This window comes from Poecilia mexicana, unplaced genomic scaffold, assembly GCF_051168715.1.
Source record: "Poecilia mexicana isolate PSO_F unplaced genomic scaffold, ASM5116871v1 scaffold_8, whole genome shotgun sequence".
In the NCBI taxonomy this organism is placed as follows: Eukaryota; Metazoa; Chordata; class Actinopteri; order Cyprinodontiformes; family Poeciliidae; genus Poecilia; species Poecilia mexicana.
The window spans coordinates 8,478,230-8,494,346 of record NW_028263377.1 but is presented as its reverse complement, the minus strand read 5'-3'; the positions used below and the strand labels follow the sequence as shown (position 1 = coordinate 8,494,346).

Below are 16,117 nucleotides of genomic sequence, written 5' to 3'. Positions count from 1 at the left end.
CAGATTAGTTAAATGTCATTGAAAACAAAACACCAATCATACAACAAGTAACTGCATAACATGGGATGACATACCAGTCTTGGTGGGAGGCGCTGTAGATGGAGGACTTTGAAAACTCTTGCTTTCCTGACTCGGTTCAGATGAATCAGTCTTTTCTCCTTTGTCGTTGTCATTGGCCTCTGAGTCTTTCACACCATCATGCTTCGTCTTTACAAGAATTGCATGAATATTACTATGAGAAAAAATTTGTAACTTTTGACATTTTAATTTACTAAAAAGTCAAAGAAATTTACTCCAGTCTCAGCTTCACCCTTTTTCTCATGCCCTGGTGGGAGATAGTAGAAAAAGTGATTACACAATGTTGATTTTAAAAAGTGCATGCAAGTGTGTGTGTGTGTGTGTGTGTGTGTGTGTGTGTGTGTGCAGTGGAGAAGTCGCCATACAAGTAAATTTACCATTCGTGGATTTGTCTCCTCTGACATCTTTCACCTCTGAGTCTTCTTTCTCAGTGGTTTCCTTAAAGAAAATGTAGAGCGGTCAGCCTAATGGTTCCATATCAGTGTTTGGTAAAAAGGCTGTAAATGTTGTCAATCAGGCCAGGATATCAAAGTAGTGATAAACTAGCATAGTGTGTTCTCCCTGCTGCCTTCTGGGAAAACATTGAGCAGCTTCAAATGCAGGACAACCAGATTCCATCAGAGCTTCATCCCTCTGATGGATGAACTGAATTGCTAAACTGACATTAGTTTAATCTTGTATTATATACAGTGATCCCTCGCTATAACACAGTTCACCTTCCGCGGTTTCGCTGCTTTGCAGATTTTTTTTGTGTGCAGTTTTTTTCCACAGTGCATTGTGTTCTGCATCCTGATTGGCTAAACAGTCTCAGCGGTTCTTCTCTGCCTGTGTGCCAATAACGTTGCGTTATTTAAATATAAGTAATACAGATTGGCCTTTCAAGAGATGGAAATTGAAACTTTGAATGCCTGCTGGAAAAAAACTGGCCAGAATGATGAGATCCATCGCTCTGCCGTAGATACAGCTGAATCTCGCATAGCAGCTTGGAGGAGACGCTTTAATGACATGACTCCGGATCACATTAAGGCCCGATTGATGAACTCGCACATCTGCTGACCTGAAAACAGGTTTTGTGCTTTGGTTTCAATGTAGAGTATTTAATTATGCTACATAATAATTGTAAAAAATAAAGGTAACTCTACTTCACGGATTTCGCTTATTGCGGGTTATTTTCAGAACGCAACCCCCGCAAAGTATGAGGGATAACTGTATATTTACATTAACACTTTTGATGTTATTTACTTATTTGATTGTAACGTAACCACTATGTTTGTTTGTTTTTTTCCTGCATAAAATACATTAAAGAGAAAATGTATCATCTGATTTGTATAACAGCTGATGTTATTTCATTGCAAAATTACTCCGAATTTCCACTGTGAAAACTTATTTTTGGGCAGGTTATGCTGATTTTTAGGTGTGGCTGAGATTAGTGTATAAAAAGGGGCGTGTGCGTCGGCGCGCAGCGGCGCAATCAGAGAGGAAGACGCTCACCGTCAGGTCCGGGCACCGGGCGACTTGAATTGACTGAACGTTTAGAACAAGTAATAAATCAAAGAAAAGAGATAAAACGGCAATCAAAGTTCGCCCCAGCGCCGCGGATCGTGCGCTTTAGGAGCTGGATTGGAGCTTGTGCCCAGGAAACGCCGCCAGGTGCAGGAAGACGCCACCGGGGGGAAAAGAAAGCCATTCCCAGTGAGATCTGGACTTTATTTCTCTTTTTGGGGATTTTTGGTGGTACCACTTTTTTATTATTTTTTTGGGGGACGTTTTGACGCTTTGGATTTTTCTTTTTGGATTGGGACTTTGGATTAAAGTGGAGAAATTCTCCCAGGATATGGAACTCTTTTGTGGACAATATTTGCATTAACAAAAAGAACGGGAATATTTGGACATTTAAACTTTTGGGTTTCTATGCTGACATGAACTGAGTGAATTAAATTAAACTAACCTTAATTTTGAGGGATTTTTGGTTACTGATCTATTTATCAGGATAACTATTATTATTTCCTAGCTTCTGGTTTTTGTAATAAATCATTGTTGCTAAAACTCAACAAAATTTCATATTGAGTGGTTGGCTATTAATTTACTTCTCAAATTAACTGGTGAAACACATTTTACCTGATGCCGGTGACGTATCCCCCTTGAGTGTATTTGTGAGTTTTGCTTTAAATAGAAGCTGAATTTTACATAATATTATTGGAGCCTTGCAAATAAATGTATTTCCATTTGTATATTTTTAAACGTACAATTGAATGATGATAAACTGTCTTTGTGTCTAAAGCATTGAACAAATATGAAGAGAAAACAAAGCTGATATAATCAAACACTAAGGAATACAGGATAATAATGAAACGAGAATCAAACCTCAAAATAATCCAGGTTCTGACAGCATTAGCTAAATCGATCTCTGAAATGTAATTTGTCTGGTTTAAAGTTGACCCATTTAAAAAATGTTCTGCTGGTGGCCACTATGTTTGAGATTGGTTCTGAAGTCCAAATCTTTTAAGCACCATTTAGTCTCTTTTGAGAGCATTTTTTGGCTTTCTTGGAAGAATTTAATAATGGCTGCAAATAATACCAGATTTAAAACAGCAAACACAACAAAGCAAAATTTACAGTCTAGAAATTCTTAGAAATAAGTATATCCAACCTTGTCTCTGTTCCTATCCATAGCAAGGGTACCTATAAGACATTGAAAGGTCTCCAGATTAGTTAAATGTCATTGAAAACAAAACACCAATCATACAACAAGTAACTGCATAACATGGGATGACATACCAGTCTTGGTGGGAGGCGCTGTAGATGGAGGACTTTGAAAACTCTTGCTTTCCTGACTCGGTTCAGATGAATCAGTCTTTTCTCCTTTGTCGTTGTCATTGGCCTCTGAGTCTTTCACACCATCATGCTTCGTCTTTACAAGAATTGCATGAATATTACTATGAGAAAAAATTTGTAACTTTTGACATTTTAATTTACTAAAAAGTCAAAGAAATTTACTCCAGTCTCAGCTTCACCCTTTTTCTCATGCCCTGGTGGGAGATAGTAGAAAAAGTGATTACACAATGTTGATTTTAAAAAGTGCATGCAAGTGTGTGTGTGTGTGTGTGTGTGTGTGTGTGTGTGTGTGTGTGTGTGTGCAGTGGAGAAGTCGCCATACAAGTAAATTTACCATTCGTGGATTTGTCTCCTCTGACATCTTTCACCTCTGAGTCTTCTTTCTCAGTGGTTTCCTTAAAGAAAATGTAGAGCGGTCAGCCTAATGGTTCCATATCAGTGTTTGGTAAAAAGGCTGTAAATGTTGTCAATCAGGCCAGGATATCAAAGTAGTGATAAACTAGCATAGTGTGTTCTCCCTGCTGCCTTCTGGGAAAACATTGAGCAGCTTCAAATGCAGGACAACCAGATTCCATCAGAGCTTCATCCCTCTGATGGATGAACTGAATTGCTAAACTGACATTAGTTTAATCTTGTATTATATACAGTGATCCCTCGCTATAACACGGTTCACCTTTCGCGGTTTCGCTGCTTTGCAGATTTTTTTTGTGTGCAGTTTTTTTCCACAGTGCATTGTGTTCTGCATCCTGATTGGCTAAACAGTCTCAGCGGTTCTTCTCTGCCTGTGTGCCAATAACGTTGCGTTATTTAAATATAAGTAATACAGATTGGCCTTTCAAGAGATGGAAATTGAAACTTTGAATGCCTGCTGGAAAAAAACTGGCCAGAATGATGAGATCCATCGCTCTGCCGTAGATACAGCTGAATCTCGCATAGCAGCTTGGAGGAGACGCTTTAATGACATGACTCCGGATCACATTAAGGCCCGATTGATGAACTCGCACATCTGCTGACCTGAAAACAGGTTTTGTGCTTTGGTTTCAATGTAGAGTATTTAATTATGCTACATAATAATTGTAAAAAATAAAGGTAACTCTACTTCACGGATTTCGCTTATTGCGGGTTATTTTCAGAACGCAACCCCCGCAAAGTATGAGGGATAACTGTATATTTACATTAACACTTTTGATGTTATTTACTTATTTGATTGTAACGTAACCACTATGTTTGTTTTTTTTTTCCTGCATAAAATACATTAAAGAGAAAATGTATCATCTGATTTGTATAACAGTTGATGTTATTTCATTGCAAAATTACTCCGAATTTCCACTTTTAATGCTTATTTTTGGGCAGGTTATGCTGATTTTTAGGTGTGGCTGAGATTAGTGTATAAAAAGGGGCGTGTGCGTCGGCGCGCAGCGGCGCAATCAGAGAGGAAGACGCTCACCGTCAGGTCCGGGCACCGGGCGACTTGAATTGACTGAACGTTTAGAACAAGTAATAAATCAAAGAAAAGAGATAAAACGGCAATCAAAGTTCGCCCCAGCGCCGCGGATCGTGCGCTTTAGGAGCTGGATTGGAGCTTGTGCCCAGGAAACGCCGCCAGGTGCAGGAAGACGCCACCGGGGGGGAAAGAAAGCCATTCCCAGTGAGATCTGGACTTTATTTCTCTTTTTGGGGATTTTTGGTGGTACCACTTTTTTATTATTTTTTTGGGGGACGTTTTGACGCTTTGGATTTTTCTTTTTGGATTGGGACTTTGGATTAAAGTGGAGAAATTCTCCCAGGATATGGAACTCTTTTGTGGACAATATTTGCATTAACAAAAAGAACGGGAATATTTGGACATTTAAACTTTTGGGTTTCTATGCTGACATGAACTGAGTGAATTAAATTAAACTAACCTTAATTTTGAGGGATTTTTGGTTACTGATCTATTTATCAGGATAACTATTATTATTTCCTAGCTTCTGGTTTTTGTAATAAATCATTGTTGCTAAAACTCAACAAAATTTCATATTGAGTGGTTGGCTATTAATTTACTTCTCAAATTAACTGGTGAAACACATTTTACCTGATGCCGGTGACGTATCCCCCTTGAGTGTATTTGTGAGTTTTGCTTTAAATAGAAGCTGAATTTTACATAATATTATTGGAGCCTTGCAAATAAATGTATTTCCATTTGTATATTTTTAAACGTACAATTGAATGATGATAAACTGTCTTTGTGTCTAAAGCATTGAACAAATATGAAGAGGAAACAAAGCTGATATAATCAAACACTAAGGAATACAGGATAATAATGAAACGAGAATCAAACCTCAAAATAATCCAGGTTCTGACAGCATTAGCTAAATCGATCTCTGAAATGTAATTTGTCTGGTTTAAAGTTGACCCATTTGAAAAATGTTCTGCTGGTGACCACTATGTTTGAGATTGGTTCTGCAGTCCAAATCTTTTAAGCACCATTTAGTCTCTTTTGAGAGCATTTTTTGGCTTTCTTGGAAGAATTTAATAATGGCTGCAAATAATACCAGATTTAAAACAGCAAACACAACAAAGCAAAATTTACAGTCTAGAAATTCTTAGAAATAAGTATATCCAACCTTGTCTCTGTTCCTATCCATAGCAAGGGTACCTATAAGACATTGAAAGGTCTCCAGATTAGTTAAATGTCATTGAAAACAAAACACCAATCATACAACAAGTAACTGCATAACATGGGATGACATACCAGTCTTGGTGGGAGGCGCTGTAGATGGAGGACTTTGAAAACTCTTGCTTTCCTGACTCGGCTCAGATGAATCAGTCTTTTCTCCTTTGTCGTTGTCATTGGCCTCTGAGTCTTTCACACCATCATGCTTCGTCTTTACAAGAATTGCATGAATATTACTATGAGAAAAAATTTGTAACTTTTGACATTTTAATTTACTAAAAAGTCAAAGAAATTTACTCCAGTCTCAGCTTCACCCTTTTTCTCATGCCCTGGTGGGAGATAGTAGAAAAAGTGATTACACAATGTTGATTTTAAAAAGTGCATGCAAGTGTGTGTGTGTGTGTGTGTGTGTGTGTGTGTGTGTGTGCAGTGGAGAAGTCGCCATACAAGTAAATTTACCATTCGTGGATTTGTCTCCTCTGACATCTTTCACCTCTGAGTCTTCTTTCTCAGTGGTTTCCTTAAAGAAAATGTAGAGCGGTCAGCCTAATGGTTCCATATCAGTGTTTGGTAAAAAGGCTGTAAATGTTGTCAATCAGGCCAGGATATCAAAGTAGTGATAAACTAGCATAGTGTGTTCTCCCTGCTGCCTTCTGGGAAAACATTGAGCAGCTTCAAATGCAGGACAACCAGATTCCATCAGAGCTTCATCCCTCTGATGGATGAACTGAATTGCTAAACTGACATTAGTTTAATCTTGTATTATATACAGTGATCCCTCGCTATAACACAGTTCACCTTCCGCGGTTTCGCTGCTTTGCAGATTTTTTTTGTGTGCAGTTTTTTTCCACAGTGCATTGTGTTCTGCATCCTGATTGGCTAAACAGTCTCAGCGGTTCTTCTCTGCCTGTGTGCCAATAACGTTGCGTTATTTAAATATAAGTAATACAGATTGGCCTTTCAAGAGATGGAAATTGAAACTTTGAAGGCCTGCTGGAAAAAAACTGGCCAGAATGATGAGATCCATCGCTCTGCCGTAGATACAGCTGAATCTCGCATAGCAGCTTGGAGGAGACGCTTTAATGACATGACTCCGGATCACATTAAGGCCCGATTGATGAACTCGCACATCTGCTGACCTGAAAACAGGTTTTGTGCTTTGGTTTCAATGTAGAGTATTTAATTATGCTACATAATAATTGTAAAAAATAAAGGTAACTCTACTTCACGGATTTCGCTTATTGCGGGTTATTTTCAGAACGCAACCCCCGCAAAGTATGAGGGATAACTGTATATTTACATTAACACTTTTGATGTTATTTACTTATTTGATTGTAACGTAACCACTATGTTTGTTTTTTTTTCTTGCATAAAATACATTAAAGAGAAAATGTATCATCTGATTTGTATAACAGTTGATGTTATTTCATTGCAAAATTACTCCGAATTTCCACTTTTAAAGCTTATTTTTTAAATTTGTAACTTTTGACATTTACTAAAAAGTCAAAGCCTAATTGTTCCATATCAGTGTTTGGTAAATAGGCTGTAAATGTTGTCAGTTAGGCCAGGATATCAAATTAGCGATCAGAAAAATCTTAAGATGCTCAAACAGGCACAGTAGTTATGCTGGTAAAGTAGTCCTTTCATTTTAAAGACATTTTGAAAACATTCATAATTTGTATGTTTAAGACTGTCCTTCTCAAATAGTGGGGCATGCCCCTCTAGAGGGGCACAATGCGATGCCTGTGGGGGGGGGGGGGGGGGGGGGCTGTAACCCAGTTCTGAATTTTCTTATTCACATTTTGAAAGTAAAATGGTATAGAATAAAGTGTAATTGCACATCTATTACCGTAGGGTCAATGGTGCCGTTATTGTCAGACTGAGCGTGTGGAGTAGGGTTTTTTCACAGAGCAAGCCACACAGCGCTTAAGAAGTGATATAAAATGCACTGAAGAGACATCATGGAAAAATATTTAACAGGCATGAAAAGATAGGCGAAGAGAGACGAAGATAATGAGACAAACAAAGGTCACTGGAAAGCTAAGTTGAGAAAATATGACGAAGCGTATGTAGCGCTTGGCTTCCCTGTGACAAAGGTGGGATATGAGGAAAGGTCAGAATATCTTCTATTAATGTATGACAAATCTATTGTCGGAATAAAATTAAATAATCCCAAATACATAATTTAATCAAACTCTCTCATAAATGATGGTGGCATCGGCTGTAGAAGTTTGCCCTGCAATCGGTGGATCGCCAATTTGATACCTGGTCTACCTTTGAGATATCAAAGGCATTATAAATGTAATTAAGAAACCAAAATATCACACCAGCATTCTATTCTTTGTAAATTACTTTTGCAGTCTGGTTCATAAACATCAGCAAAATTTGTAATTTTGGCCGATTAGTACTGTTAATTTTAGGGTAATTAGCTGCTGGCAATATCACAATATTTTACTATGAATTTTACAATTACTTAGATTTTTACAATAGATTTCTGTGTTTTCTACATTTCATGACTGTCAAAATCACTTGAAATATATGATTACTGAATTATTGTACTTCCATATATTCTACGGTAATTAAGTGTTTTTTATATTACAGTCAGCAACCATAACTATTTTACCATTTTTTTTACTATAAATTTACCTTTTTTTCTTCCTTTTTTTTCAGTGTTGACTTACGGTAATTCCATGTACTTTATGCGGTAATTAAATGTTTTGGATATTACAGTCAGAAACTCTTGGTATTTTACCATTTTTTTACCTTGAAATCTCCGGACTTTATTTATTTATTTTTTTTAACAGTGTACAGCACTTTGGTTTAACTCCAACTCCACATTTTCCATATTCATGGTCTCCAGAACATCGGGCACATCTCCTTTTTCCTTTACACATTTTTTGCAACATAGCCAAATTCCTGACAGTTGAAACATCTCACTGGTTTAGGCACAAATTTCCTGACACTAAGTCTTATCAAACCAAAGAAAACCTCCTTTGGCACTTCTTTTGTTTCAAACGCCACCAACACAATTTTTGTTTCAACTTTCTCTGGACCCTTTGTCAGTCTTCGTGCTCCTTTTACTTCCCTATTTCTTTCTTTTAAATTCCCAACTAAATCTTTCATCTTTACACTGAAAGGCACTCCTGTAATAATTCCTTTACAGCAGGGGCGGATCTACTGGGGTGGCATGTGGTGGCAGTTGCCACCCCAAATGAGAGCCTTGCCACCCCTGTTGCCACCCCAGCTGGCAATTATGAATTCAATAAATAGTTATGGAAAGTCGGACATTAAGCGCATGAATCTCTTTTTTCCGATAACATTGAATGCAACACAATGTAACCTGACACCCACTAAGTAGTGGAAAGTATGAGAGAAGGACAGAGCGCGAGGCAGCAGCAATGATATGGATGGATATAAATCACTGGACTGGGCATTACGTGACTTATCGTGCGCCACACATGCGCCTTTGCTGTCCATTGAGTCAACATTATGGGTGGTCAGGAAAATACCACAGTTAAGCAAACAATCTGAAAAATGGACGCAATATTTAGCAGTTAATTCAACCCTATGAATTAGATAACAAGGGCTTCAGATTTAACAGGTGAGGAAAAAAAATTAACTTAAAACATTGAACAAGTGAGCAGTGGGTCAGTTATGCTAGCCTCACTGTTGCTAGTGTTGAAGAAGATTTTAGGTTATAATATTTCTTAAGAAAACTCTTTTACTCAATCTTCTTCGATCCCAGGTTCTCCCGGCGGGCCGCGTGTAGCCACACAAAAACAACAATGCGTGTTGACGTCACAGAATTGCAATTTAATCCAATAGAAGATGTAAGAGTGGAAATACTATTTAAGGGAATTGTTTTTCTGAAAGGACTTGGCTTCGCACTAGGTCAACCTGACCGACTCACTGCCTTCCATTTGCAAGCAAAGCGCAAATGGAGCCAGAATTTACTGGAAAGGATGTCTGTTTGTGCAAGATAAAATCAACAATTTGAGATAAATTGTCCTATTCAGCAATTCTGAAATGGAGCAGATGTTGAGTTTGTGAGGTCCAAAATATTTTAAAGGTCGCCCAATACACACTCAGTATAAAGCGTGCCAGAATCTTTCTGCAAAACAACAGTAGCACGCCACTGGTTGAAACTTTCCAACACACACCAATGAAGATGGAAATGTATAAAGGGAACGAGGTCTTAGAATGACAGGGAGATTTTTTTTGTGTTGAGGCTATGGAAGATTTTTGAGTATTGAACTGAAGAAACTGTAACGAGGTATCCGTGGTAGTGTAATAAATCTCCAGCTCGTCTATGGCCTAGCAGCAAGAACTACGTCTCTGTGCGTTATTTCTTTTACTTATACTGTATATTTAAGAGTATATCCACCCCTCAATTCTTCAATAAAGACAACGCATAAAATTACAACAGAAAACTGCAGAACAGAGACATACATTAATTTACCTGACATAAATGGAAAAGAAGAAGGATGAAAGAAAGAAAAGCAAAGACGTCCAAAGACGTCTTTGGAGAATTGCGAGAGCAAATCTGATTTATTATTCCTGTGTAGAATGTTTTATAGAAAAAGTGTATTCTTGTCTTTAATTTATTAAAATAAGGTGTATCTTTGCTCATCCAACCAGGAGCTATCGATTTCCGTCTCTCAGTATTTTAGCATGTTTAATTTCTCCAACATGCGCTTTAAGTGCTTTTGTTGACTTAAGTGGATCAATCTTCTTTACCCCTTCTCCTTTATCAAATCTTACTATAATATTCATAATTGGATTTTTTGGTTCTTCTGCTCTTTCCTCAATGCCTTCACTATCAGTGTCTTCTGTACTTTCCTCAATTCGCTTTTTTCTCTTTCTTTCAGCGGTTCACTGCTTCTTACCACCCTTCCCCACATTTTCCCACTCTTTTTCGTCATTTTGACCATTCATCCCTTCCTCTTCACTACAATCCACACTATTCCAGTTACTTCTTTCTTAATCTATCATTGCCATGTTCTAATTTAAGTTGCATTCATCATTAAAAGTTCAGTTCCAAACTTTTCTGTCTTTGTGCTACCGCAATCATACGTGGCTTCCGGCTTCTCTCCACTTTCAACAATGCCAGTGAAAATATCACCATCTCGTAGTCCTCGGCAAAATGAGTCTCTGGCTGGAGGGGTTCCTGTATCCTGCCAGAACGTCATGAAGTGGATGAGACTTGTTGTCAAAGATGGCCCGCATCTTGGACAGGATCCTTCTCTCTGACACCACTGTCAGAGAGTACAGCTCCATTCCAACTACGTTACATTAGTAAGGCCAAATGGGAGCGGATCACTCATACAAGCCCCAGGGTGTGCTGAATGCAGTCATGTGTCTTGAACTCTTATCAACAAAACCTTGATGGTCTCCACAGACAACAGGGGACGAATATGGTGAGGTGAATTTCTTAGTCCAATCATGGTCAAGAAGATTTTGTACATATTCTTTCACCTCCTAATACAGGGGCTTTGGAATTGCATTTTGGGGCATCTGGACAGGTGTCTCGTTCTTTTCAACTGAAAATTTTTAATGCAGCCAATGTCAGAGTCATGCTTAGCAAAGACTTCAGACTCCATATACAACATCCCTGACTAATTTCTGTTCATCCTCCACCAAGTGAAACAAATCAACAGGAGGATCTCAGATATGTCATCTTGTATCTCAATGCTTTCTGATATTTACTATGCCATGTATGAAATCACAGGAGAATTACTAATTTTGGTTGTTCTGACCTAGATTCACATCTATGACCTGCACTAAAGTTCCTAGAACTGTTCTTTTGCTAAAGTAGAGATATTCTTTGGTGGGATTCTGATTTGGGATTCTAATGACAGCAATTAACCCACTTGGTACCTCAACTAGAGCTGGGAAAAGCTCTAGATGACTGGCCTGTACCAAGAGTTTCATGTAACTCACGGTACAGTGTGTGTAGAAATGTATCCTATACAAGTTTTTTATCATAACTAAAATCTGCACCAGGTTGCTCTGTCTCAAAAAGGACATGCTGTTTAAGTCCCATTATTCTGTACAGAAATTGCTCTGCACTCCTCTTGTTGCTTTGCGTTACTTAAATCAAAAGCTTAATGCTATTTTATCTCTGGTATGTGAGCGCAGGAACATCTTAAGTTCATCACATTTATTAGGTAACATTTATTTGAATGCAAAAGGCTTCATTATCTTAAAGATTGTGTGAATTTCCTGTTTCAGTAAAACCTTCCTATAATTCTTCATCTATTTGTTTTAGGGCTGTTGTAAACGAATAGTAGTCGAGTAATCTATCGATTATTCTTACAATTAATCGAGTGATCGGATAAAAAAAGTTATAAAACAAAATATTGCTAAATCTTCCATAACACCAGTGTTGCTATCGGATATCAATATCAGTCCAGTTTTTCATATTTGAGCATCCCGACCAGTTACTTTTTCTGTAGTTTAGAAAATTAACCTGTAACAATACTCTCACTTTCTAAGTTAACCTGAAGAAAAGTTATACAAAGATCTGAAATTATATTTAATTTAATAATAAAGAGGCAGGCTCACAAATACGCTTATAAAAAATGTCTATACTCCAGCTTTTAGTTTATGTATTCATCTTCAGTGAGTTTAATAGATAAACTCTCACCTTGCCCCATACCTGATATGGGAAATGGCACCTGGAGTGGGGGTCTTGGGATGGTGGGGAACAAGGGACCAAATGAACGAATGTAAGATGGGGGTGGAGGGGAGGAAATAGACCAGGGGACAGATGAACGTAAGTCCAGAGACCGGTAGACAAGGGAACGAAAGAATGGGGGGGAGCAATACGGGATATTTACGGCACCTTCGTTTGTCACACTCAAACTCATCTACCAGCCATGTACCACTGCAATGATTTCCACCACTCGTTTGTTGAGACCGGGAAGATATGAAATTTGTTGTGCGGTTCGTCCGTAAGGCTACACTTACACTGTAAGCATCAACTACTCAGCCGCCCGCCGTGTTCAGTCTATTCGCTTCACCTCCATAAATACTCCTCAGCGCTCTTCCCGCCGTTCGATTTGAACCAGCAGCTCCCAGAGGAGAAAGGTTGCTGTACTCTAAACATTTTAAGGATGCTTATTGGTCCAAAAACCAGCCACGTGCAGAGGAGGGGGGGGGAGCTAGGGGTGTTTGAGCACCTGCCCCTTTTGCTCCTTGGATACATGTTTTCTAACTTCCTTTGTTGCATAATGTACATTGCATTTATTCTGGCGTTAGGTAAATGTATCTTGAAGGAGAAAAGCACTTAAATAAAAGACCAACAAGGATATTAATTTAGAAATAAAAATAACTCACCCTGAATTACCATGATAGATATAATGTATGTAATAAAAGTGTCATTAATGAAGGGGAAAAAACTCAACCCAGACTTTAAGTAAGTTTAGGGTCTGGTTCACAGAGTATGAAGTTATTTCCCCCCCCAATTATTCAATAAAAAAAACTAACCTCAATTAAGTAAGTAAAATTAAACTGTAATCAAAACTTTTGGATTTGTAATGATTTCATTTTTTTTTAAAACAAAATGTTTTGTTTAAAAACTTTTTTTTAAAAATTAAATACATTTTTATTCTTGTGAACTTAAAAAGTTATTTGCCAAACATTTATTTACACTCAGAAATCTTTTGTTGTGATTTTGGGCCCTGCCCACAACATCATGTGAGAATCACAAGCAAAACTTTGAGTCACAAATAAAAACTTAGAATAGCAAGAAAAGATTTATTACATGCGCAAATAAATTTGTTTTGCAAATAATTTCTTCACTTTATGAGACAAATGTGTGATTTTAATTTTAAAACAAGTTTTTTTTAAGCAAAACTCAGTAGACTTTTCTCATGGTGACATGCCTTATCAATTCAATTTTTGCTTTTGTGTTTTGTCTTTTTTCTGCAGTTCCACATTAAAGTTTGATGCAGCTCTGCTTTCCTGAATGGACCATCTTCATCTCCACTGCAAGTGTAGCAAACAGGCAGCTCTTTTTATAGATTACAGTTCACCAAAAGGTTGCATTGTGCCCTTGTTTATATTTTTAATAGTGTAATTCTGTAAAGACAAAATATGTCTGGTGGTCTAGCTCTGATTTACATAACCTGCTAAATTGCGGGTTTGAATATGGCAATACTTTCTTATAACAAAACAGACCTGCAGAAAGAAATTACGAATAAAATATCTTACATATGCATAGTTGTATGCTTTATATAGAGATGTTCGTTAGCTTTGATTGTATATGTCACAATTTTGTAATTTATCATTGTTTATTAAACTCTGAAAGCTGAGAGGCTTTAATATTCTGTCCTAGAAGGCGGTTAGATGTGCCCTTTTTTTGAGCACCTGCCCCTTTAGTGGTCTCTGCACGGCCCTGCCAAAAACGATCAAAACCCAGGCTTTATCATCAATCAATAAAATCAACATGGGTCAAAATTGAAAATTGGACATTATGCAGCTAACACTTAGCTTTCATCAACAACTCAGAGGCAGAAGTGAGAGCTACGCGCAACGCTAGTAATATTCAGGCTGGAACACGGTGCGGTAATTAATAAAATATAAATTAATGTAGAATTTTTATAATCAAGGTACTCAAATCACTCGAGGAATTTTGTTAAGATTAATCTTATGTTTACATAAATCTTATTTTTATGACACAACAGAACCAAAAGAGATTTGTCCACCATGAAGCTTAAACTCTCTGCATGGAAACAAAGCTACAACATTATTTAACCTCATAATCTGGTCTCCTACACTAGTAGAGGGACTCTTCTTACCAGTTTCACTTGCTGTCGGTGGTATGTCAGTGGAGCCTCCCGCTGTCTGTGTTGGCTGCAAGGGAATGTCTGTATCTGGAGTAGCTGCTTGCAGGTCTGAATCGATGAGGTCCAGCTGAAGTGAGTCGTAAACTCTGGCTACCAATCATCCACAGCGAGCACTGATATTCAAGATAGAGAAAAAACTTGTTACATTTAGTACAGAGCAGCTGCAGACAGTTGTGACTTCAATTAATGATGGAGGTGACATTGGTGTTCATGATTTAAGTGAAGCAGGTCTGTACGATTTGATTGTTGATTTTGTTAGAAGTGAGAAACTGAAAGTATTGGAGGATGAAGGCATGGCTCAGCTCCTCCTTTTGGATGAACAGATTAGTAACCTGCTCACCACTGATGTTGGTGCAACTGGAGATGAGCCAAACACTTTCAAGAACTGATAATGTCAGACTGGTTGTCCTGCCTCTATATATGTGTATATATATATATATATACATATATATATATATATATATATATATATATATATATATATATATATATATATATATATATATATATATATATGTATCTCTATATATGTATCTCTATATATGTATATATATGTGTGTGTGTGTGTGTGTGTGTGTGTGTGTGTGTGTGTGTGTGTGTGTGTGTGTGTGTGTGTGTAAATACAGTATATATACGTGAGGAAAACAGACAAAAGTTAAGTTGAGGCTAGTTCAAAAAGAGGAAGCATGCTACATACAGTATATATTTACATATAAAAAGCAAAAAGTTCTAATGATTTTACACTTTTCAGGGTGTTTTTTATTATTTGTAACAGGTTACAAATTTCATTTTATTTATCCTTTTATTGATGTTAAATAATTCTCTGTCCCATCTGCTTTCATTTTACATCACAGTACTATGCAAATTTCAAGGTTTACAATGCATCACTGTTACAAAAAACTTTTTTTAACAAATTATATTCATCTTTTAAAATATTATGTTTTGATTGAAATAGATTCATCACCTATTGCACTGTAAATGTCTGTATATGGAAGATTAAAATAAGCCATTTTTATATTTATTCAGTATGCCAAGAGGAAGTGTGGCATGGGTGTGGCAAAGATTAAAGGTCATTTTCAAACTTGAACGTTACGATTTAAAATGCTATAAAAGGCTGATGGTGGGTTGTGGCTTTGTAACAGAGTTTTCTATTATCAGAGTACAGATTATAAAACAAAAACATTATAATACATAAGAAAAGACATTTACAGATATTTCCTGCCACACCTTATTTAACCTGTTAAGTTTTTTTCACATTTATGTGAATAAATTATTTAAATAGAAGAAATACAAGACAAAATGTAATTTATGTTTGCGTCAAAAGTCATAAAAGTTTTTCTTACCTTGCTTTTGTTTAACTGGCTTAGCGAATCTTTGTTGGCACAGCAGTACATGTACCGATTTCTTTGTAAACTGAAACCCCCCCAGAGAGATTCTTGTTTTTAATGTCTCTTGTTCTAACAGACTCCTCCTGCCGTCTCTCATTCTCATTGGCTGAAAAACTCTGCTTTGGAAAAAACGAGGAAATCAAAAGTGAAAGAGAAATGGGTCTTTACCTTGAACTCGACATGTAAGCTACATGTTTCTACAAGAAATATATAGACACATTCAGCTAGTTGGCTGAAACAGTGGCAGAATAAAAGCATAAAAATGGGCATTATAATGTAAAAGGGGAAAGTTTTACATTATAATTTAAAAG

At 37.1% G+C, this 16,117-nt stretch overlaps 1 protein-coding gene across 9 annotated transcripts in view; it reads right to left on the bottom strand.

Annotated features, from left to right (window-relative positions):
- Positions 1-15,903, bottom strand: part of LOC106910668 (interferon-induced very large GTPase 1-like) — a 36,233-nt gene extending 20,330 nt beyond the window's left edge. For 2 of the 9 annotated variants that reach the window (XM_088008174.1, XM_088008173.1), the window contains exons 1-10: positions 15,762-15,860; positions 5,648-5,780; positions 5,520-5,551; positions 3,248-3,308; positions 3,076-3,107; positions 2,857-2,989; positions 2,729-2,760; positions 456-516; positions 294-325; positions 75-207 (exon numbers count right to left, since the gene is read on the bottom strand). In XM_088008174.1, coding sequence (XP_087864300.1) covers positions 75-207; positions 294-325; positions 456-516; positions 2,729-2,760; positions 2,857-2,989; positions 3,076-3,107; positions 3,248-3,308; positions 5,520-5,551; positions 5,648-5,780; positions 15,762-15,812 — 700 coding nt within the window. In that variant the 5' untranslated portion in view covers positions 15,813-15,860. Of the gene's footprint in view, positions 1-74; positions 208-293; positions 326-455; positions 517-2,728; positions 2,761-2,856; positions 2,990-3,075; positions 3,108-3,247; positions 3,309-5,519; positions 5,552-5,647; positions 5,781-5,866; positions 5,899-6,028; positions 6,090-14,370; positions 14,532-15,761 lie in introns of all 9 variants that reach the window. The other 7 variants (XM_088008169.1, XM_088008170.1, XM_088008175.1 and 4 more) reach the window with 6 other exon arrangements.
- Positions 15,904-16,117: the final 214 nt, after the last annotated feature.